At 39.2% G+C, this 25011-nt stretch overlaps 1 protein-coding gene across 1 annotated transcript in view; it reads right to left on the minus strand.

Annotated features, from left to right (window-relative positions):
* Positions 1-25011, minus strand: part of PRMT3 (protein arginine methyltransferase 3) — a 53787-nt gene that overhangs the window by 15710 nt on the left and 13066 nt on the right. Inside the window, exons 8-12 of the mRNA XM_063158170.1 lie at positions 21854-21975; positions 18972-19071; positions 11008-11086; positions 6027-6214; positions 4983-5069 (exon numbers count right to left, since the gene is read on the minus strand). Of these exons, the coding sequence (XP_063014240.1) occupies positions 4983-5069; positions 6027-6214; positions 11008-11086; positions 18972-19071; positions 21854-21975 (576 nt within the window). The remainder of the gene's footprint in view (positions 1-4982; positions 5070-6026; positions 6215-11007; positions 11087-18971; positions 19072-21853; positions 21976-25011) is intronic.

The raw sequence follows: 25011 nt of genomic DNA on the forward strand, positions 1-25011 counted from the left end.
TGAGTATGCATTATTTACAATCTTCAACTCAGAGCCTTTAGCTGAAATGCAAAGAAAAAATCTAAATTTTAATTCAAATACATCTGAGTACAAAGACTTTTTTCCTAAAGAAAATGGCTGGCTGTACATGCAGCATTTTAACAGGACAAAACAAATGAGACTGCTCCTTTCCTTATGAGAACTCAAAGGCAGCCTTACCAAATCACTTAGGAACAAGGAAATTAAAAATTATCATCATCACTATCACCTACAGTGAGTAATTTATCATTCTTGCTCCTCACCAATATCATGTTCCAACAGTGAGTGGCTACAACAAATACAATTAGACAGCTGGCCACAGAAGTGGGAGATAATGTGCTTTTGATGGAGTTTATCCAAGCATGGAGATGGAATGTTTGTCATCCATGCAGCAGAGCTGCTGCGCTTTATCATGGGGAAAAGAAACCCCTGGCAATTAAAACCCAGCAATTTTGTGCTTTAAAGATTAATAATCTGGATGTCACTGCAGAGAAGGCTGCAGATAAGTAAAGAGATGAGAAGGATAATACCTGCTTTGTAACATGGTAGAGGAGTATTTCTTTACTCAGAAATCAGGCACTCAAGGTGGATTTAACTGGGGTACCCACACCAATTTCCAACTTTAGCTTAATAAATTTAGTTTCTCACCTAAGGTTGGAACCAAAGATTCATATGGTAATACTTCTAGTTGGCTCCCAAATAGAAGACCTGATAGTAAGAAATGAAACTGCCAAACACTTAAGAAAAGATTTTTTTCCTTAGTCAGAATTATTTTCTCTAGTCAACTCAACTTCCTTTTTCCTCCTGAAGGTTTTAACATATCAGTCACGTCCTCCAGTTCATTATCCTTCCTTCACCCCCTTCCTCCCTCCCACTACACATACCCTGCTCTTTGACAAAATCTCCTGGGAGCAATGAAGAGATACTGCCATTTTCCTCTCAGGGGATATTGTTATTCAGCTAGGAAAGATCAACCTTGATGGACTCCCAGGGGAAATGCTTGCAAACAAAAGAGAAAGTTTGTCAATTGATTTCTGTACTGAGGGCAATCACCATTATATTTTATCTCAAAAGCTCACACAGTGATCAACTTAGAATACAATTAATGGAGTATTTTTCTAGCAGCATCTACTAACTGATATTAGCCAGATGTCTCATTAAAATCAACAGTGACAAACTCTAGCTCTTTATTAGGAAAATGCACTTCTGCAGGCTAATTGATGGGGTTTTTTCTGCTATTATCTTTGTAGGACCAAAATCAAGTCAACTTGCAATAAAAGTACTTTGGAACAATTTCAAATAATTTTTCCATGCAACCATTTCACACTTTACAAAATGCTTCTTTGTGGCAAAGCATGCAAGGAATGAAGAAAAAAAATTACCAGAAGCAATATATTCTCAGAAAAAAGCACTAACTACCTCACCACCCTGTCTCAAAATTTCTAAAAGACTAACCAGCACATAAAAGACCGTACTTAGAATGTTTCTTTTTGCTCAATAATTTTTTTATTTCTTATGTGTATTAGAATTTTTTGGGAAGACTTATTTAATTTCTTGAACATCTGGAAGGAAAAAAACTATTTAGAGCCTTAATAATTTTTTAAGGCTATGACTCAATGTATTACAGGAGCATCTGAAATACACTCAAGATGCACCAACAGTAAGACATGAGATTAATCTCTCATGAGCATGACCTAGTACTCTGCTAGGGGTTTTTTTGGTCACACGGAAGTATGAGAGTAGTTTCAAATAGGTGGAAGGACAAACAAATCAGATGTGTCAATGTTATGCTCTTGGTTTTGTGAATTGCACAGTTTCTCTATTTTACACAAGCTCACCACGATGGCTGGGCATTCATGTCCTTAGTACATTTCATCCAAACCCAGAAAACACCTGAGGAAAACTAAGGACAGATTTTAGAGGAATTGAGCATTGTTTGACATGGGCAGATAGTGACAGGGCAAGGGGGAATGGTTTTGAACTAAAAGAGGAGAGATTCAGAGTTGGTATTAGGAGAAATTCTGACTGTGAAGAGAGTGAGGCCCAGCACAGTTGCCCAGAGAAGCTGGGGATGCCCCAGCCCTGCAGTCCCAGGCCAGGCTGGGTGGTGCTTGGAGCCGTCTGATCCAGGGTGGCACCCCTTGGCCATGGCAGGGGTGGAACCAGGTGATCTTTAGGATCCCTTCCAAGCCAAAGCATTCTATGGCTTTGCCACAGAACCATGAAGGGCAGCCTCTCCTGCCTGAGGGACCCTGGGGGTGTTCCAAGCCATAACTAAAGCCAGTGTGGTGATGAGCTGCTAACAAACTGCAATTGTGGCTCTGACTCCTGTCAGCCTTTCCAGCGTTCTGTCCTGTTAGCAAAGACAGACAAACAGGCTGCTGGAGGAAGCAGCAGACCCTGATAAGGCTGTTATTTCTAAAGATGCCAGCTGAGAGCTTAGCTATTCAACTCTTATGCTGCACACTCCAACCAGAGGAGCCCACAGCCTTTTCTCTAACTACCTGCTGAATTACTCCCCATCAGTGCAAAGCCTCTGCAAACCCAAGTTCAGTGAGAGCAGCTGTGCACTCCATGCTGCTGACACACCAGTGCAGGAAGGTCTGCCTCACACTGCTCTGCATGCACACAGGGCATGGCAGGGAGCAGGGAAAGCCACCCACACAGCCAGGGACACTGCAAACCCCCAGCTGCTCTGCAGGAGGGTCCCCAGAACAAATAACAGAACCCTACATGACATGTACCCCAAATAACATGTGCCTCTACATCTGTTTTGGTCATCTTTTAATGACAAAAAGATGTCTGGAAAAATGTCTTAGAAGATGTCTTAAAAGGATGCCTAAAAAGATGTCTTAAAAGATGTCTAATATAGACTTCCATTTAATAAACCCCAAAATGTTACTGTGTATTCACCTAATTTGGTGATAACTGACAAGTAAATATGAAGTATTTGTACACACCTACTAAATAAAAATGATAATGATTTGCCTGTTTCTAAGGACAGATTATTCAACAGACAGCCCTAGTTCTGATGGTAAAATTGCTTGGCTATCAGCAATGTTGATGGCAACATCAGGAATAAGAGAACCAAATCTGCTTCCACACTTGCATAGCTGAGGAAAAGCTGCTTTGAAATGAAGAACAAGTATATAAAGATGGATTTACAAATTGCTATTTTTGTGGAGTATTTTTTGTAAATAAAGCAAAGATATTTTAAAATCTTCATAACTAAAAAAACCCTGAAAAAATTTAAGAGACAAGTACCAAACCCTAGAATTTTGGGAAATGTAAGCAACTTTCGCTTTTTGTGCGGAAAATGAAAAGCCAGTAGAACAACAGAACATATGCAAACAAGAAAAACATCAAATATTATTTTTAAAAGACAAATTGCAATCTTAAAGCATCTCCTCAAAAATTTCAACATAAATAATAGACTTTTATTGTTCATTTACTGCAAGGTTAGGCAGGCTGATATGATGGATGAACTGTCAACCTTCAACTAAACTTCTACAATCCATCATAGAAACTGTGGAAATTTCACTCAAAGTGTCAATAAACCTAAATGATGAAGTGCAAAATACTTTACAGCATTCTGATCATTTTTTAGAAGCTGCATTTGCTGCAAAATTTCAGAAACACTGCTCTTACCCCACTTCCCTCCCCTTCTTCTTGGAAGTCATAAAATGCAGGTACACATCTTGATTTATATGCCAATGATGTCAAAAAATCACAGAGCAGAAATGAAGTTTTTGTAAGAGCTTAGTGCTGGGGAAAACAGTGTTTATAAAATAAGCTATTTTACTTTACCCAAACATCAGAAAGATGACCAAAATTTTGTAAAGATTCCTGTTTAATCAGTTATTCAAATATGGCCAGATTAATAAAATTAAACCAGGGCTGCAGAGGAGCTTGATCTCAAATCTGACTCTGCCCTGAGGCAACTACATTTATCCTATGATACATGAAACAGGAGGGGTTCCATTTGTTTGCACAGTAAAATATACAGACTTCCATTTAATAAACTCAAAAATGTTATTGTGTATTCACCCAATTTGGTGATAAATGACAAGTAAATATGAATTATTTGTACACAGCTACTAATTAAAAATGATAATGATTTAAACTTTATACATGGGAAAATTCCACTTTTTGACATCAACAAGCTCTTATGCACACTGCTACTCTGCAAAAATGTTTGCAAATGCAGCAGCATGACCTGACATCCAAACCAGGAATGACATTGCCTGATGCAGGCATCCAAGAGTTTGTCATCACCCCAAGCAGCTTCTATCATACAGAAACATAGTCTTTGTGTCCATGTCAGAGGAAGCCTGCAGCTCCTCTCTGTATACTCATGCAAAATCCCAATAAACCAGCCGTAGCAGAATTATCTCAATATATTAGAACTAAGTTAAAAATTACCCCTTTACACTTGATTTTGTGATGTGACTTAAGCATGAAACTCCCAGAGGTTTCACAATACTCCAGAGGGCAAAAATTTCAGTTTCTACTCTTGATTTCAGAGCGTAATGCTCTTTTGTCAAATTTGATGATGGGATTTTAATAAATTATTAGAAAGCATTTCAAATTTGTATTGCATATAAAAGAAAATTACTGTGAAATTGGGCCATCCTGTCTTTGCTTATAATGTAATGTTTGAAAGCTCACTGCATTACTTAGGCAAGCCAACACCAGACTTTCTTGTATTTCAGAAGATGGGCCAGAGAACAGAAAGATCCCAGTGCTCCTTCCCCTTCCCTTTGCTCACCTACCTGCATTGCCCCATAACACCATTACTGCAGTTTTACATCCATCTCTCTTTAGAAAGAGCTCATCTGACACCTCTGCACTGCAGAAATGAATGTTTCAAGGCAAGGACTGATGATAAATGAAGGATAATTAATGGATTGTCTCTTAGTCCAGTGCAATACCAGCCATGGATGAAGAAACAGAAATTGTCTTACCGTACACTGTGTGCTCATTGTAATGCTCAGGGTGAAATCTGAAGAGAATTCCAAGTCTGGAGTGGATGCAGTATTGCAGTCAATATGCTGTCAGAAAGGATAATAAAATTCTGTCAGTAAAGGTGAGGAATGGCAATTAAGATCTCCCTTTAGACTAAGGCTGTTCAGTTGTTCTCATTATGAGGCAATTTTTATAAGGCAATACTATTTCAGCTTTCCAAAAAACGGGAAGAGACTAAACAACTACCTAATCCCATGTGACATAGCACCTGAAACTCCTCTTCCTCACACACCCAAATCAATTTTCATGCTGCCCTGTCTTTCTTTAGGGAATGTTTTGCTTCTTGAAAAGTTACATTATGAACTATATAGAATAAGCAGCACTTGATGTGAGCAAACATACCAAAGTGCCTTCTGTAATAATCATAATGATGAATGGGAACATTTTTAAACTTTCCCTACAAAATATAATCCATTTGTTCTGTGGGATAGCTATTGATTAAAACAATTTATCTATAATGCCACTGTTCCTCAACTCATTAATTTTACTACTTTGTACTGTAACTCCAGCAAACGAGCACATGCATTGATTTTAAGTTATTTTAAAAACCATGAGGGCTAAATGAGAACAAATTACTATAAAGCCATTCAGCACAACAGTTATGCTACATGCTGACAAAGTTTGATAAGCCCCTCCATCTGAGCTGGACAGTGACTGCTCATGACAGCATGGATTAGAAAGGGATATGCATGCACTGTTACCAGTAGAGCATTGCCAAAGTAAATTTGGCTTTGGATAGAAGAGATCATAGAACAGAACAGTCTGAATATGGGAAAAGTACCTTACTAAAAGCTCAAAAGTTGGTAAAAAAAGCAGTTAATACAAACCTTCCAGTCTTAGCAGCAAGAACCTCACTGCACCTTTATAATTTATAAATGCCAAAGTTAGCGTGCGCCATGTGAATTTTAGCCCCTCCTCCATAAACCAAGGAAAATTCTCACCTGCCTCCTAAGCATTAAGTAACCTGCTCAATGCCAATATACCTTAATGACACTGGCTGTAGATATCAGTGTGTTTGGATCCAGCACCTCCACAACAGCTTCTGGAATGACAGCTTTCTTCATGCAAGACATGTCAAAGCCATACACATCTTCCCAGAAAAGCAGCTTGTCCACGTGTTTATTCATATCCCCAACAGCCACGAGACTGATGGTGCACAAGTCAGGATAAACTGCAACAACACAAACAGAGCAGTGACATTTTATTTACACACACAGAGGATTTTTTACTCCTTTGTCTAAAAGTGATAACATCTCAAAAGAATAAAAACGTAACTTTTTTTAGCTCTTGGACAAGACACTTTTTCTGCTGCTTTACTTTCTAGAGTCCCATTTGTCCACGGAAGAGACTACAAACAAAAATTTAATTTTTACACACTAGTCTGGTACTTCCTATTCATAACAAAATATCTTTGTAGTTGAATCCCACTACCAGGAAATGACTGGAAACTTGATGTCTGAAGAAAATAGTTTGGAGCAGCCTATTCTGGTTTCTATACAGAGACTAACCTTAAATATACTCCATAACAGTAGAAGGACACCCAAACAGAAATTCAGGCAAGGGCTTTGTAATACCAGGAAACCTCTGTGAAAAGATCTTATTTTCAGAAAAAAGCATGTATTCTTATTCAAGAGCTTTATTCCTGTTTGCTGTCAGCTCTGGCTGATTCTTACCTTACAACCTAAACAATTATTTCTGTGTACTGGAAATAACCACTTTTCTGCCTGCATCTGAAGAGCTGGAAGTGGCCCAACAGACAGAAGAGAACCTCATGGATTCCCTCCCTTCCACTTTCAGGATAAAGCTATCATTTTACACTATTTTCACATTTGTGCTTTTCCTTCTCCCAAGAACATCTTCAGAACAAGGAACTGTTTACAGCTTTACAAATAGTAGTGGAAAGCTGACATTTGCCTTTTGAACAGCTGCCAAGAAAGTCAGTCAATCTCTTGGCAATCTCACCTGACTGCAAAACCCACAAAGAACAGCTGCTATCTACATGGCTGTCTATAACCCTAACAAATAGTAAAAGAAGCTCAATTTATGTTTAGGCAGGTTTCTTTTCACAAAGAAATTCCCATGTTTTGTTCATCAGAGTTTTAAAGCCTCTAAAGTCATATACATTGAATTCTTGATCTGATTTCTGAAAAAAATGTCACCTAAACCACCCTATTGAATTTAATCTTATTTTATATTAATACATGAAAGGAGCAGTGTTAATACAACTGAAGGCAAGTGTCTCTCTTCCTCCCCAGAATCTGGTGAACTGTAAAATTAATTTTGTCTTCAGCTCTGCTTGAAATTACAGTTTATCAAAATGAATAAATCATTGCTATAGGATGGTAGGTCAGAAAAGCAGTATTTTCTACCTTGCAAAATACTGAAGACAGAGGCAGCAAATTGAAATTAGACCTTTCATACAGTTTTAGGCCAAAGGAAATATAAATAGTGATTGTAAAGAATAACCTTCTCTAAAGAAGTTTTTTATTGTTCTATGAAGACATTCAAGTAAGTACACTGCGATTTTTCTCACTTGCTGACTGTTTCAAGCAGAATAAATAACTACCAGCAAGCTGAGTTTGGAATCCAATTGGTAAACTATCATCACCCCTGCTCTGCAGCTGAGGAAATGGGAGCAGAAGGTGTCTCAGGAACAGCCTACAACTCACTCATCAGTTCAAAGCTAACTGTAAGAATCCTAACAGGAAGAGTGTTAAACTGTCCTGTCCCAAACAAATCCCTTGGCTCCAGCTCAGCTGCCAGCTGTCACACAACCCAAAACATCACCATGTGTGCTGGTGGGAGGACCTGCAGGTACTTTCTGGAGCCACCACTGGGTGAAGATTGCTTCTGCAAGCTTTCCCTCTGCTGTTTGACAGTGCCTGTGTACAACACTGGGCTCTGCCCCACAGCACGCACACCCTCAACAGCAACCACTGATGTCCAAAAATGAAAAGACAGAGTGATACAAGCAACAAAAGGGAAGGGCTAAGAGCCTTTCAGGGATTATTTTTTAGGGGAATGGGTTCTATACGATGCAATGGCACAGTGAGAAGAGAGATGAAAAGACTGGCAGTCCTTGGTTACAGAACACACAGGAGCGTTGCAGTTCCACTGGAAATGAAAATTAAAGCCACAACAGTATGTGATTACCTATTTTATAAAATTTCTTCTTCTGACTAGCCCTAATTTCATACACATTTTGTAAACCAAGGAGAAATTTAATCACCTCTATCAAGCATAAAATATTTGAACTGGATCATAATCAGTTTTTATTAAATCTCTGTTCTTACAGGAAATCCTTAAATCAGCAGTGGAACTCATGATCAAGTACACAAGAGAAAACGTAAACACAAAATGTTCCAATTTAATTTGCATTTTCACTACTAATAGCAGCAAAAGTAGACAATGTCTATTCAGACTTCACAAAAAGAAATCTGTGTTCCACCAGCAGGGCTCAGGCAGAAGACTACAGAGATTCATTAATTTACAGACCCATGTCCTATACACGGTACTGAGATTTGACTGAAAATGTGAGCAATGCTATCTGAATCATCTAAACACTGCGGAGTTTTGTACATATTTAAAAGCACCTGCATAAAGCTGCATTTGCCATTTCCCCCTTGATTTCCCTGGAAATCCTCTGCTCTTTCTGTAACACTTGCCCATGCAATGCTGACAGACTTGTCATTTTTTTCCCCATTAAGCCTATAATTCAGTAATTATTCCTCCTCACAGGTGAAATGAGGAAAATGCTGATTGGCCAGGAGCAGGCACTGCTCCCAGCTCTCCCAGATTCATGGCTTTGACCATCTGTGTCCTTCTCGACTGGGTGCCCACGGGCCATCCGTCACCAGGGCAGCTCACGTGCTGGGAGAGAGGGATGGGAAACCCTCCAGCCCCAGCAGGGCCTCGCAGGCTGCTGGAGGGGGAGAGCAATCCTCAGATACACAGCAATGACTCCACGTGAATGCCACCATCATTGTGATGTGCAGGAGCACTGTGTTCTGGATGTATTATGTTTTGAATGACGCCTTCCTTACCTTTGTCACCCCTCAATCCAAGTGTGTGAAAAGATCTCTACCTGAGTAACAGCTCTAAAGAACAAACAGATGGGCCCTGGGCAGCAAAAATGTTATGTTCCCAACCAAAGCTATTCCATACTGTACACACCACCCCAGACAGTGTAACACAATCCACACCAGCATGGCAATAGGCTGAGCTGAAGTAATGATGATATGACTGACTGAACACATATCTAGAAATTTGGATTCTATTCCTGGCTCAGTCACTGAAAGATCTGGTCAGATTGCAGCTGCTGCTATTGCTTTTTTCAGCTTTCAAACATTATCTGTAATAATGACCTTGGGCTCAATAGTACCAAGTGGCTTTAGACAAAATTAAGCAGATTCAGGAGTTTCTCTGGTAAGGCTTCACCTCAGAGTGAACTCTTAGTTCTGGCTCATCTGGATTTGGGTGTGCAATTCAGCTGTGCTGCAGGAGAGTCTGTGGTGCTGAGCAGCTTCTCATGGACCCAGGGCACAGCCTTTCACCTGCTGGACAAGCTGGCAGAGGAACTGCAAGCACCTTAAAGAAACTGCTGGCAGAACTGAAAATCCCATCAGTGCCTGTACAACACTCTGTGCTTTGTCATGCATTAAAGAAAGGCCCAAGACCATTGCCAGACCCCAAAGGATGAGTGCACTGCAGAACCAGGACACCCCATCTCTCAAAGGAATCTCTGGGAGCTACAAATAAGAGGAAACCCACCAACAATACAGTCTAAACAGAGGTCAGAAATTTCTGGCCCTTTTCAGAAGGCTTTGGAAGTAGCAGCTAAACATCAAATGTTTCCTTATGATATTAGGGAATGTCCCTGGATTTAATTGTACTGCAGTGTAAAATTATCAGCACATACGTACACAGAGTGCACCCCATGTTCCTGATGTGGCTGGACTATTACTGAAAACAAAAAAAAACTCTTATTCTGTCACCTTGGTCAAGTGGCTACTAAATATTCTAAGACACAGCTTGCTTGTATGTTCAGCTCTGTGACCAAATGCATAAAGCCCATTTTTCCTGCAGCAGTCAGTAGTACACAAACACTCACTGCAACCAGAGGGAAGCACTGCAGCAAGCACTGTGACACAGTCATTAATCCAATCATTAGGTCAGTGTAGTGAAACTGTGTGCATGGTTAGCACAAAAGGGGAAAAAAACCCCAGACTGATGGCTACAATTGAAAAGGTCAATATGAAATACAATACTGACAAAGGAATTAAGCACATGCAGAACTCATGCACAAAACTGCACCACATGGGGAATAAACACTTACAGGCATTTAAACACTGCCTAAGATAAAAATATCTAAGCTTCTTAAATGTGTAAAAGAACTCCAAAGCAAACACTTTTGTTTTGTCACAACCCTACCCTCAAGCCATAAAGGTAAAGACCATATTACCACCAGAATAAATATGCTGAACTGAAACAGTGTCATTCCATTTGGTATTTCATGTTTGAAAATATGTCCTGCCTACACAGCTTCCCTCCCTCAGGAAAACACCCTATCCACTTTCCCTCAAATCCACAGTAGCTTACTCAAACAGCATCACACATTACAAGATAAAACTTATTTTCCTCTGTTCATAGTTATGCAGAAACTTGGATTTCAGGGGGGGAAAACAAGTACCCACATGAGTGGGAAGAAATAGGGAGGAAAAATTTAGTCTGTACTTAAGAATAAATAGCCCCCTCTTCTCTTAAAAACATCATTAACTTGAGACCTTGGTACCCCATCTAATGTTCTCCTATTGCCCATACAGTAAACTAATGTCTTGAAGCTCCTACTAATGGAAACATTTTTCACTGAGACTGACAACTTTCTCATCCATGCAAGCTTATTCTAAGTCTGAGTTCATTTAGCTTCCCCCAGAGCTAAATTTATTGAAAGAACCGAGCACCAACCTGAGCCTCCCTCTGCCAGGTACTTGTCCTTGGCATAGATGACAGAATCCAGCATTGACTCGAAGAGAAGGAAATAGCCCTGTTTAGAGAAAAGGGAAAGAATTTAGAAATCATTGTGCTTCTTATACTTAGTCATTCTACAGAGAGGCTTTATCAACACAGTTTGAGAGCATCATAAAACCATACACCCAGAGAGTTTTACAACAACGGCACTGTCACTCCAAAACTTATTATATGAAGTATAATTGTTAATTTCCCAAACTGCAAGTATGTAGCACGCAGAGAAAATAAACACACCATCTACACCAACAATTACCCAACAAGAGCCCTATAACAACAAAAGACATTGAATTCAACTCAAAGTAAGTGAAAAGCTGCATGTATTGATTTTTTAGTAATAAATGTGAGGTTCCAAGAAAAATAAAAATAAATAAAAATAAAAGCCTTTCCGCTTCAGATCTGCAAGTAACACTAAAACTATTGTGAGCGAAAGATCAGATGGAATGCATCTCTGCCTCTCCATATTTGCAACCTCATGGTGGCCCGTATCAATCCCAGCAGTGCTCACTGAGAGAGGTGGAAATAAATCATGTACCAAACATTGGTTTTCTGGGTGTTCTACACCATCTAGCAGCACCCAGACTTGCAAAATTTCCAGGATAAAAATGATAACAACTAGATCTGCACAGGGCTTTTTTATGTTGGAATTAATTTTATGGCATAGGATACTGCCATTGGTGTTCAGAATAATTTATTGTAAACTTCAGTGACTCGTTTGCTGAAACAGGGAAACATTCCTTATTTGAATGTTTGAGATACTAAAAAATTAAAATAGAAGTATCAAACAAAATTAGCATTTTATAGAGCAAAGCATTTATCCCCTTTCTCAATTACTTCTAAACATAAACAAACTGCACATTTATGATATATAACCCTTTGCTTTCCCATTGATATACTGATTTTATACCCTTCCTGTCCTCCATGTCTGAGCATCACTGTTACTCAATACTGTAACATATTTCCTCTACAGCCTCACAACACCAAACCAATTAAGACAAACACCAACAAAGGTTTTGAATTTTCATTTAGCAACCTCATTTTCATTTTACTTAAAACACAGCTTAGCCACATGGCATGATTTAGTCGGCAAGAACAAAATGGACAACTGAAGCCCAGACTTTGGACCTGCAGTAATTTACCAAAGAAAAGCTAGGAAGCTGCAGCAGAAGCGTTTCAGATTGGATGTTAGGAAAAATTTCTTCACTGAAATGGTTATCAAGCACTGGACCAGGCTTGCCCAGGGCAGCCCTGGAGGGATCTAAAAGTCATGTGAATGTGACACCTGGGGACATGGTTTAGTGCTGGGTTGGACTCAATGATCTTTAAAAAATCCTTAAACTTCATAATTGCTTATAAGTGCCATTTTCTGCAGCCTTCAGAACAAAAAACCAAAACTGAAAACCCCAGAAACTTGAAGCAGGACATATTTGTAATCAAAGAACACAGTGTGTTCATGGCATAATGGCCATGTCATTTTCTCAATCTATTTCTCCTGGTAATACTGCTTCACTGAAAATTTTTCTTCCCAATCTTATCTGTTCTTCTGTTTCACTGCCCAAGTTCTGTACATCTTCAGAACAAATTCCAGAAGGAAGACTACTGCTTTGTGAGCAATTGTTGTTATTAAGCCTTGCTGAACAGCTGAAAAGGCCTGGAGCTCCAGTTGCATCAGGCAGGAATAATGTGATGCCCACAGCAAGCCAAAAAGCACAGCATGGAACCACAGCTTCCTTTTTTGTCCAGTTAAAAATAGAATATGCTTAGCTCACAAAAAGTATTTATAGGCACCTTTAAGTGAAAATGAGCTGTTTTCATAGTATTTTAAAGGTAACCTCTAGGACATATTGAAGACTAGTCACTAGCAAGAGTCAGTAATTCACAAATGACATCTTTATGGATTAGGTCTGCAGTTCTTTCTTTCTGCCCACTACCTGTGCCTGCCAGGCTGTGCGTTTTGAGTGGAGAACACACTCAGGAGAAATACAGAGAAATCCTCACCATTCTTTCCCTGACCTTTTCACTCTGGCACTGCTGGCTTTCCCCCACTCCCAGTTTTCTCCCTCCCCATCCATTATAGCATTCCTGTAAGTTACACAAACCCCCCCACTCCCAGTTTTCTCTCTCCCCATCCATTATAGCATTCCTGTAAGTTACACAAACCATCAAAGTTGCTGAATCAAGTAATTTACTACTTACACCAAAACACTTTGCTCAGTGTGCTGTGATCATCTGTAGTGTAAGTTAGAATGCAATTTCACAGCCTGCTGCCCTACCTGTAGGGGAGCTTTCTGGAAAGAGAATTACACCTGACATCTTATCCTGGGATGCTCTTGCTTCACCCCCAAAAGTGGTCAAGGGTTTATTTTTCCTTAAGCATGTAGTGACATCCTCAAAATCAATCCCTGCAAAGAGATGTCTATGATCCAAATCTGTGAGCTGCATATTATTAGTACAATCTTGATAGTGGCTAAACTAAGACACATCAAAGGTGACCTTCTCTGTTAAAGACAACCCAAATGCAGAGAACTCCTTAAATTTTATGTTGTCCCATGACACGTTTTCTACTAAAGAGCTGGCCATTTCCTTCTCAGAAAGAACATACTATTTTTTGTATTTGCAAAGCTGAAACTAAATGTTCTCCAGCTACCAAAGGCCCAGATGTGGCAGGAACAGAAATACAGCACTGTAACTATGTTCAAGCACACTGCTCTGCCCTGCCTCACGTCAGCCCAAGGAGACACCCACTGAGCCCCCTGAATCCATTAGGAATGTGACTATAGCTACATTTCTTATATATCGCCTTTGTATCTGTATTCTCTGTTCCTAACAATTATAAAAGGCTCTTTGATGCCTTTATATTTTGCATTTTCCCTAATCAAATATACTACAGCATTGTCATTTTCATTTTAATTCAAAGCTACATAAAAATATTTAACCAACTGATCAAAATATAAGTATTAAAGTTCTTTTAGCTTTAGTGTTTCAGTATTTACATGATAATCTTTGTAGAGAAAAAGAGTTCAAATTCTTTAAAAGCATCAAAAAGTGGATTAGCATGTTTACAACAGCAAGAATTAGCAGAATTGTTGGTGCAGCTGAAAAAAATCTGTGTAAAGACAGAATTTAGAAGCATTGTTTAACTACTTGAATAAGCATTTGAGCTTCCTCTCCACTTGCTATCAAAGACGCATTTGATTATTTTCTATAACATTACTGAACCTGGTCAGGTTCTCCAGATTCAGTAAGGCCCAATCCTGAACATTTAATGAGATGAAAAACAGCTATCAAATCACAGGTCCAGAGACTCGGCTTTATCTTTTTTAATTCCCAGTGGTATAAAAAAAGGGGCATTATTGTCTTAAATGGAAGTTTTCAACGACAAGATTTCCACTGGCCCACACAGTAAAGAAGGTATACACCACAGATGAGACAACAGATTCTGATCTGTGACACAAAATTTAGTCTGGCATTCACAAATGCACCAAACTGATGTGGTCCACTCTAGGTCGTGGAAAAATACTTTTTATTTGACAAAATTCCCTCCAAGCCTGCAGCACAGTTAAATGCCAAGCAGCAGCCACACACAAACACTTCAGCATGCTCTGCTGCAGCACCATCTCCCACATGCCTTCATGCTGATCTCTCATGTACATTTTAATTTTAAAAAAAAGAGGAAGTAATTCATTACTGACAGAGCAAGCTCACAAATGTCAGTGTCACAGCTTGACTTTGTCATTCTGCACACCCTGTTGTTTCCTTAAAGCAATAAAAGTAAGAACACCAAATGGGAATACGTGAAGAGCAGAAATGTGATCCCCATTACTTGTGTTGACAAAAAAAAAAAAAATCATGCAAGGAAATAACTGTGTATCTCTCACAGAAACAGGGGAAAGGAGGAAGGAGAGAGAGGATGCTTTCCAGTGTTTCAGACATCCTCATTTCCTTGTCTTTTCCCTAGATATTGAATGCCTCTGCTCACAGCCCATCCTCATGTATTTTCAAAATTATTGTTAAAAAAAGAAATACAAAGAAAGAGAAGAAAAAGGAGAGAAGAAAATATTAGCTATCTGATAAAAGACATGATTAAAAGACAAGTACTGGGTTGTATCCTAAGTGTATTTTAATCTGACAGTCCATCTCTTCCCCAGTTTTATCTTGTGTAACTCTGCTGCACATTCAGCACCATAAAGCACTGCATTTAAAATAACCCAATTTAGGAGTCCATGCTGTACATTAACATTGTATTTGAGACAACCTTCTCAGACAATTGTCTCTCATAGCAGAGCTTTACAAACAAGAAATGCAGATATTCTCAAGTGAATAAAACTAGCAACCTTTAGCATTATAGTTTTAGCTAGACAAAGGAAGCAAAACCAATACTGATGGCAAGAAAAATCTGCACACAGACGCAGCTGTGCAAGGACATTCCAAAAAGCACTGCATACATTTTGGTTCTTTCTGCACTCATCTTTTCAATAAGCAGTCTATGAAGTTTACAATTACTCTACCTAAATATGGGAGCAATAATTCTGTCCCTTTTGTATGTCATATTTTCCTGCCCAGGAACACATGTAAGTCAACACCCTGAATAAGAAGTAAGGGATTTAGAATAAGTAAGGGATTATCTGTAGGTGACTTGTAACACGAGCAACAAAATATGAGAGCCTGGTACTAGCATACAAATCTTTAGTTATACATATTAGGGTTTTTAAAGGTTTCACATATCAGAGCTCTAAGCAGGCAGGATGGTGGGTTGGGAAGGATGAAAGTTTGACAAGGAAGTCTCACAGATGCTTGGCAGAAAGATTTTTGAATGTAGAGTCTGATGAAGGAATAGAGATGGAAACAAGTTTTGATATAGAAGAACAGAATTGCTGAGCCAGTCTTACTGGATAACCAAGGAGGCAAAAGGTGTGTTAGTTAGAAGGGGTTTTTATGGCTTAGAGCAAAGGATAAACCCACCCCAAACAAGATGATGTTTTTACCAAGCAGAAAGAGAGCGCAGGCAAACAAGACAAAGTTACAAACAGAAAAAAGATTTCAAAATTTTCCACTGCAAGAAAATTGAAAAACAACTTCTAGCTTAAACTGTAATGTACTGACTTTTAGTGAATGAAGAACAGTAACATGAGTATGGTAATTATAGCAGTTATGATAAGCTACAGATAAGGTGTAGATTGGTTCTACTGTATGAAGATGCTCAGCAAAGAAAAGTATAGAATGCATGTAACCAAACTTCAGACACAAACTTCAGATGTCACAAGCTGAATTTAGAATGTTACAAACATGTTCACTATTTCATGAACATGCTAATTTCTTTCACAGGCTTAAATAAAATCACTGAAGGTACAGCTGCTCTTCAGTCAGCCCCTAAACCTGGAACACAAAAAAACCATATACAGAAGGAATTTAAATTGGGAAACTGATTTTGGAAGGTGGTAAGTATGCATTTGAAACACAAATTTCTACAAAGACACACATGCACTCACACACACCGGCCCATTGTGTAATATTTAAGATGCTTCTCCCATTTTTCCATAATTTAAGGGAACAAATTTATAAATTAAAGGGAGGAAGTAAGAGAAGCAGTTTGTGGCAGTCATAGGTCACTGCTGCAATTAAGTAAATGATCATTAGAAACCATCACACTGAGATGCTCATAATGCAATGCTGTACTTTTTACAAGACACTGCTCTATGTGACAGCTTTTTCAGAAAGCCTAATCTAAAAACAATCCTGGGAGAATGCAGTATTTTTCCTCTCTCTTGCCTCATACTTGTTTTTAATTTTCTGATGTTCCAGACACAGCTCCACAAAAAAAAAAATAAAAGCTTATTGTGTACTGATCTTAAGCAGCATTCTCTATCAAGCAAAACAAAGCTTTGGCTCCACCAAAGGTTTGATATTCACTAATCTAAAAGCAGTTTGTTTCCTAAACAGAAACAGCAACTTTCCATATTTTTATTACGAAGAAAAGATAAGAATTTTCCTGCCAGTCCATACAGATTCTCTGCATAAAGAGGCAAAATCTGACATATACTGAATTCTTTTTAACCCTCATGCTCACATATTAAGAAGTGATTTCACACTATATAATGTGGGGAAGGAAATGAAAAAGCAAATTCACACACGAAAGGCAGACAAAGAAAAATCTTCATCAGCGTTAGACAACATAATGTTCCTTTGTGGACAGGGCTGGAACATTGTGTACCCTGTCCAGCTATCAATCTTACTTGCACAGCATTGTCCTCTTTATCTCTGTCATGCAGTAACCTATAAAAATCCTAACACTTCAAAATATTTAGAATACCTAATTAACTGAAGCGCACATGGCTATGTAATTTTGACATAAAAAAGGTAAATTAGCACACAAAACAAAAATATCCAACATTCAATACTTTGTTTCTCACAAGAGCTGAGTGTTGAAATCCTTTAGTTCATCTTAGAGGCACTGATTTACAACATGACCTCAGCTCACCTGTCCAGGTTCTCTATAAAACCAAATCTGGGCTCCAGAAGGAGAAATGTGATTTTGGGAACATTAATCTTGGTGCACATATTAGGAGGCTGATCAGGAGTTTCTCTGAAAAAACTGTAATTACACTTCTAGTAAAGCTACCATACTGTCAGAAATCACCAACCATGATGTGATATTTTTAAATCACTGGTTTAAGCCAATGGCTTAAACTATCCTTGAAACTAGTGACCTCAACACGAAATTAAGCTCATGCTTCAAAGAACACACATCACACACAGCAGGGCAGGAAAAACTGCAGATTTCTAATTCCTAGTTCACTGACACATGTAATATTTAACAAATATACACAAAAAAGGCAAACCAATTTATTTGCATCTTTCCCTGAAAAACAGGTAGATACATATGGATTCACAGATGAGTGCCTGACCTCCCCACCAAAGGCTGTTGTATATAACAGAACAGCCAGTTTGTTAAAAAAAGAAACAAACCTCACAAAGAAGCAAGTAACATTGAATATAAGCTTTCCTTCCCGATCTTAAATTTCAGGCAGAAAGGAATTTTTAAGTCCCAGCAGCTGGAAGTAACATGAAGAAAATCTGGGCTTTGAAGTGCTTTTTGAAGGTCTGTGATGTGACGATCCCAAACAGCAGAAGTTCACAAAAAAACAGTTCAAAGAGACGTTTCCTACCACATTTTTGATAGGCAACAGGCACTCCTATGTCACTATGAAACTCAGACTGGCACTGGGTTTTGTCACACAGATTTCTTTGTTAGGATTAATGGCAGGTAGCAAGGACAGGGGTGTAACAGTTACCACACAAACAGGTAACAGGCCAACAGCTGAAACCCAATGGATTCCAGGAGATGGCTCATTTAGACACTGCTGTCCATCACACTTCTTTTGTACCTTTGAATCAGTGCTTTTACTGCCATGCTGAAACCAGCAATGAAAGCAACATTGTTTTCAAACTCTCCCAGTGTTTGCAGATTTCCAGAGGCAGCACCTCCCCTCCTTATCACCTTTCCTGCACTGTCAGGAGTCCTTGGCTGAATTTGCAGACTGAAGGTATTTTATCTATCAGAAGGAGCTGGCTAGGTGACTAATACAATATTTCTCCATTGCTTTCAGCAGTATGACTTAGTGCTTTATAGATTTCCAAACCAACTTCATAACAGAAACCTGCTGCACCTACAGCAGCTCAACTGTACTTAGAAGAGCTTGACTTCAAAGACCTTGAGCAAGAGGGACCAGGAATTGTGTCCAAGTACCACATAATCAGGACTGCCATCCCATCTCTGACATTGTCAAAGACACTGCTGGAATCATGACAGATGCTTTGGTTAAAAAAATCCAACTTTTCAAATGAAATAAAACACATCTTTTTTTTTCTGAAAATAACTTGAAAAGAATCGCCATGCACCTTACCATCCACTCAGATATAATTACATCCACTTTTTCCAAAGGCAGATCAACTTCCTCAATTCTTCCTTTGACTAACGTAATAATCTTTTCAAGTTTATTTAATCTGCAAGTCAAAACATAAACAAATTAGTTTGTATTTCCAATTTATGCTGTCAAGAGAGCCATACTGACATCTATATTTCACATTCTTCCCCTCACAAACTTTTTGGCTTAACTAATCAAGAAGCACTGGAATGTACTATTCCTCAGTTTTATTTCAGAGGGAACATTTCCAAGTAGCTAAAAATTGCAGCAGATTTAGTGCTGGGAGAAGATGGCAGGCAGTACCTCTGTATACCTCCAACGTGCCATGCATGCAAATAGGCAAGCTTCAGACACCAGGAAAACAGGGAAGAGGACAATTTAAAACTTCTGCTCCTCTTTATTTAGAAGTTGCTTGTTTCCATTTCTCCTCCTCTGACCTCCACAGCAATCAGAGCCTACTCACCACCCCAGGATGGCAGGGGAAATTAACTTCCTCACAAAGCTGCTTTGCATGACTCGGTTTTTATTTAACCAAACCAGCTGCAAAGTCACTGAGAACAGAGCTTCCCCCTAAATCAGTGCTGCAGTTACTGCACAGTAAAGGCACCCTCCCCATGGGGATTTGGGCAAAAGCACCTGCAGTGATCAGGGATGAGCTCACATGCACGTCACGGTACAGCCATCCTGCGTAAGGAGGGAAGGACTGGGACAGGACACAGCTTTTGAAACAGCAACTGCATGATGGGGAAATCAGCAAGTGTGCAATGCTTGAAATGCACTGCTTCTCTTCTTGGCAAACCATATTAGCCTTTCTTGCACTTCTCTTTATCACCATGGCTGTTGTTACAGAGGGCAGAGAAGTACTCTCAGCACAGAAATTTATCTTCCCACCGCAGTTCTTATCGCTGCCCCTTCCCTCCCTCTCCTGATATCTTACTCTTGCATTCTGTCTGGCTTTCAGTGCAGACCAGTAATGACATTAAAAATTCAATCCAAGAGACAATGGAAGAATGATCACTATGAAGGGAGGGAAAGGAAAAGGTCAAAGGGCTCCCTGAACACTTGGGCTGTTGCAAAGACAAATTAAATCCTCTACACAAGACAGTTTTCTGTTAGAGGATAGCAGTTCATTACTAAAATCATATTCAGCGGTCTAAACAGAAGTAAATTCAGAAGTTCAAAGTGAGGAATGTTAAAGAGCTACCACCCACAACAATAATTTAAGAAGAACTAAGAGATCTAAAGATAACTTACTAAATGACCACATCCAAGGACATGATTTAAAACAACAGAGAGAAAAGGATTAATTCACTACATACTTGTTTTAAATTATAATGTTTAAAAAACCCAAACTAACCAATGTAGTTTACACACTGTAGGAAAAATTGAGATGTTATTTAGGAAGTCTATTTCAACTGTCTGTTTTAGCTTAACAGTGATGAATGACAAAAATCAAGTAATTCACTGTGCTTGAAATTTTACAGGGACTATTCACAGCAAGAAAAAGAAAAGGCAATCATTTAGTTTAAAGTAAGTTTGTTTTTAAGGCTACTCAGGCTATGTATTCTGGTTCACGTACACACATGGGTGGCACTGTTTCCAGTAATTAGCAGGCTAAAAATTAACCTGAATTCTGGGAAGGACAGAAGCATTGAGCACACACTTGAATCACAGGTGGAAGTGTGCCTCAACAGTCATTTTTTAAGCTACAGAGCTGTTTAGTGCTCCAATAAATATTTGTTATTCCACTGCAACTTTGTCAGCTTTATTCCTTTAGGAAAAGTAGCTTTAAACAGACAAATATAAATTGCTTTGATGTGAACTGCAGACTTCAACGTGAATTGCACCTTGTATAGGAGAAAGTACCTCTAAATGTGCAGCCTTACTGATTATTTGCTGCATACCTCAAGTGGCAATTCATCACTCTTAAGAGTTTTGGTTCATTGCTTTTCTTAGAGGCCTGCCCTTCTCCTCCCCAAAGAATAATACATACTGACTGTTACTTCTACTCTCCCCCAAGTATAAATAACACTCAAAAGACTTTATGCACTTGTTGAAAGTTAAAACAGCCCCAAATTTGTCATCTAGTACATTAGATATAAAACACTATTTCACATCTGCAACCATTCTGAAGATGTCAGGAACTCAGAGGCAAGGTTCTCTCTAACGAATGACTTCTTGTGCCAGAGAAGTATTTTAGTCAAACATTCACTTAAGGTTCAACATGGTGCTTTTCCCAAGCAGATATTTGAGTAATTTTATAGCACCCAAGTGTGCAGTGCTGCACCACCAATGTGTGAGTGGTACCTAACAAATTCCCCACAGACAACATTACTTCACTCCCAAGTTCTTCAGTATCTACTTGGATTTTATTCTCACAGTTGCTCTTACAAAATCATCCTAAATGAAAAAACATACAGGCTTCAGCTATCAACAGTGCACATGGACATTACACTCCTCCTACCTCATCCTAGGAAATCCTTTGTAAGTCTCCAGACGTCATTGCTTGATTTTTACACATGCTCAGCCTCCCTAAATATCCTCCACAGGCAAATATGCGACATGTGGAGTGGATAAATGAACGAGGAGATGGGTCTGGGCCATGAGGTTCAAGAGTTGAGAGGAGTACAAATCCTCACTGGCAGCCAGGTACCAGAGGTGTCCCTCAGGGTTCAGTGCTGGTTCTGATGTTAATGAACACCTTTAGAGACCTAACTGGACAAGATGTACCCTCAGCACTGCTGAATTAGGGGAGAGCACTTCACAGGGTAGGCCTTATATTTTCTGTAACACAGACAAATTATAGAAATTATTTTAAATTCCTATAAAGAAACAAAACTAACAACCACAACTTCTCCTACCTAATGATGTCCATGGCCTGATAGATGATTTCAGATTGGTCAACTCCAATCACTTTCTTGGCACCTGCTCTGGCAGCAAACATAGAGAGAATTCCAGTTCCACAGCCAACATCCAAAACCACCTGAAAGGGTGAAACAAAAGCAAAACAATCTTATTTTCCTTGCTATGATTTTTCTACACTTCTGTCTACATCAGTGAGATGGCACATTCCAACAGAAGGCATAAAGTCTTGCTGTTACATGCAGAGACATCCAAGTCACACTGCAGGTCTAACTCCCACTCTACCACCTTTTCCAGGAAGACATTGAAGCCCATGAATTTCAGCTGCAGATTAACCCAGTCCCATGGGAAACAGCAGCAAGCAATTATGTGGGAAACACCTAAAATGCTACATGAAGAGAAAAAAAAGGAAATTATAGCCTGAGCAGTTTCCATCACTGAATCACTAATAATTGAACTGAGAAAATGTATTCTAGTTGCAGTTTTTTAATTAAAAGTCTATTCAGAAACTTTATTTAGGAATCCTATGCCAGACAGGGGCACACTGCCTCAAAACAGCTATGGCTCAAGATGTCTAAATTTTAAAATGGTCACTGGCACAGTTTTAACACCTGGAAATATTTTCTGTTTAGTGCTATTGATAATCAAAATAGAGTGAAAAAAAATCTAGTTAAGATGGAATCCCCAGAGTTTTCATGAAAGAGTGAATTCCACCACTACAGCTGGAAAAAGTATGCCATAAGATCCATGGAAATGCATGGGGTTTTGCATATCATGTATCAGCTAGTACAGGAAGACTGAAAAGTTAAAAAATGTGAAGCAACTAGGAAAAGAGCACCAAATTTATGACTAAGTGGTGTTGAGCTGCCAGCAGTTTTAGGCTTCACAGATATTTTACTAACTAGCATTTTTCAGACCTTGCTATCACAACAATGTATTTCTTGTAACTGCTGGAAATTCTCAACAGCTACAAACCTAATGAATGTGTTACAGCAGATTTTTAAGCTGAGTTCCAGGCTTGTTGTTTTCACAGAATTATTGGAGCTGAAAGGCATCTCTGGAGATTCTGAGGGTGTATTTTACTAGATTGGCCAGATGATCAATGGTCTTGTTGTTAGACTCATATCTGATATAACTAAGCTTTACTAATGGTGTAAAAAAACTCACAGCACCAAACCCAAAAATGTTCTGAAGTCTGAAAATCAAAATAAGTTTTCTAAACACTACGTAGAGCCACTCATCTCATGTACAGCATTTAAGCATGAACAGAACCAGAACTGTAAAGAACTTACTTGCCCATACATAAGACCTAAAATGAAAGTACAGCTTAAAACATGCTTAAGTTAACAAGAACACTGAGTCAGAATTACCAGTCACAGCAAGAATTTATTAGAAAGGAAAACTGATGTCACTGTCTTTGTCCTCACAGCACAGTGCTGTTAAACCTACCCTCACAGCTTTCATCACATCAAACATTTTCCCAAAGAAGGCATCCAATCGCTCACTGATCAATACCACATTTGAGAACTATAATCCCATAAAATATTTTTAAAAATACAAAAAAATAAAGCAATAATGCACCCTGCTGCTGATACACTTTCCAGCTTATCATCTACTGATCACTCTCGCTTTGGCATAAGAAAACCTGGCATTTCACCTGGCCAAGAGCAGCAAAGCAAATACTGGGATGCTCTGCCCCTCAGGTGTGCCTGCCTTCCTTGTATACAACTCTGTCCATTCTGAGGATGGACACAGAACAATGATCCTGAAGGCAGCATGAACAAAACCAGCTGCTCATCCTCAGCAGTACAGAGCAAGGGAGCTGCTGCTGTGGTGGTCTGGGAAGCAGTGACTGCAGCACTGACACCACCTGTCTCTGTAGAGCCACTCAGAACCTGGAGACAGACCAAAAACCATCAGTATTGTGGCCTTTTACAGCAGCTTGTGCAGAGGGAACTTGTGGATAGAGTTATTTGTTCCACCTGCAACTCTCTTGTAGCCATGTTTCAAAAGGAGTCAACTCTGTAGCTCAGAAATGAGAGAAATCCCTCAACTATCAATCTGCTGGAGACAGGAATAGAAAATAAAAATCAGTATTCTTGCAGCTGCTGAAATCTCCCACCCTCCAACATCACCTAACATTTCACCTATGGTAGTTAACAAAATCACTGAGCCACGACAGGTGGAAGTCACAGCCAAAAATAAACCACTGTGAAAGAATCATCTTGATGCGCAGTTGCATGAAAGAGAGCAATCACCACAAAGTGGAAAAAATCAAAACAGACACCATGTTGGACAGCTGCCCTGGTCACTTAAAAACCCAGATGGAACTCATCTAGCCTTAGGCAGGGGATGGGATGGAAAGGAGGCACTGGAGGGAAAACACAGGCTGAAATATGTGTAAGAAGGGAAAGACAAGCAGAGTGATCATCAATTAGCCTGAGGACAAGGGTCTACAGCCCACACGCTCCTGCAGTGATCACATATGGCCTCTCAGCAAAGACCTGAGCAGCTGCACAGGTGATTTCACCACAACACGCTGCAGCTCCACATGCTCCTCTGCAGCCTGAGCAAAACTGATATCCTGCTTTCAGTGATAGCCTACCTTAAACTCAGAGAAACAGGAGGCCAGGGACTGTGGCCAACTAAATTCATTTCATCAATGAACCCTTAGTGGGACAGTAGTTTAAAAGCCTATTTTATTCCCTGAATATGGCACTGATGCTTGCCTCAACATTTCAGATGTCACAATGAAAACTCAAGCATGGCAACAGTGCTTTACTAAATTATTTTTCCACTCAAAAATACTCTCATTGTAAAATGGACCACACTTCCTTTTACTGAGTACAGCCACCTTCATTACTCCTGCCAGGTAATCTGAATTGTCCCATTCTCATCTCAAACACATTTGACAGGTTGAAAACAAAGGCAGCAAGCAGGATTTGTTCCAGTTTTAATAATTTATTTTGAAAGCTGAAACAGAACAAGCTAATTGGCTGATTCTGAATAAAATAATAAACAAACCTAGATACTCTGTTATCATCTATCAGCATGCAATCACACCTCTTTAGTATCCTAAATGCTAGGATGCAGACTTGCATCTAAAGTGAGTATGAAAATTCAGCTCTTTGAACAAGCCCCTCCCGAACTACCTCAT

The sequence above is a fragment of the Melospiza melodia genome, chromosome 6 (genome assembly GCF_035770615.1).
Source record: "Melospiza melodia melodia isolate bMelMel2 chromosome 6, bMelMel2.pri, whole genome shotgun sequence".
Classification (NCBI taxonomy): Eukaryota; Metazoa; Chordata; class Aves; order Passeriformes; family Passerellidae; genus Melospiza; species Melospiza melodia.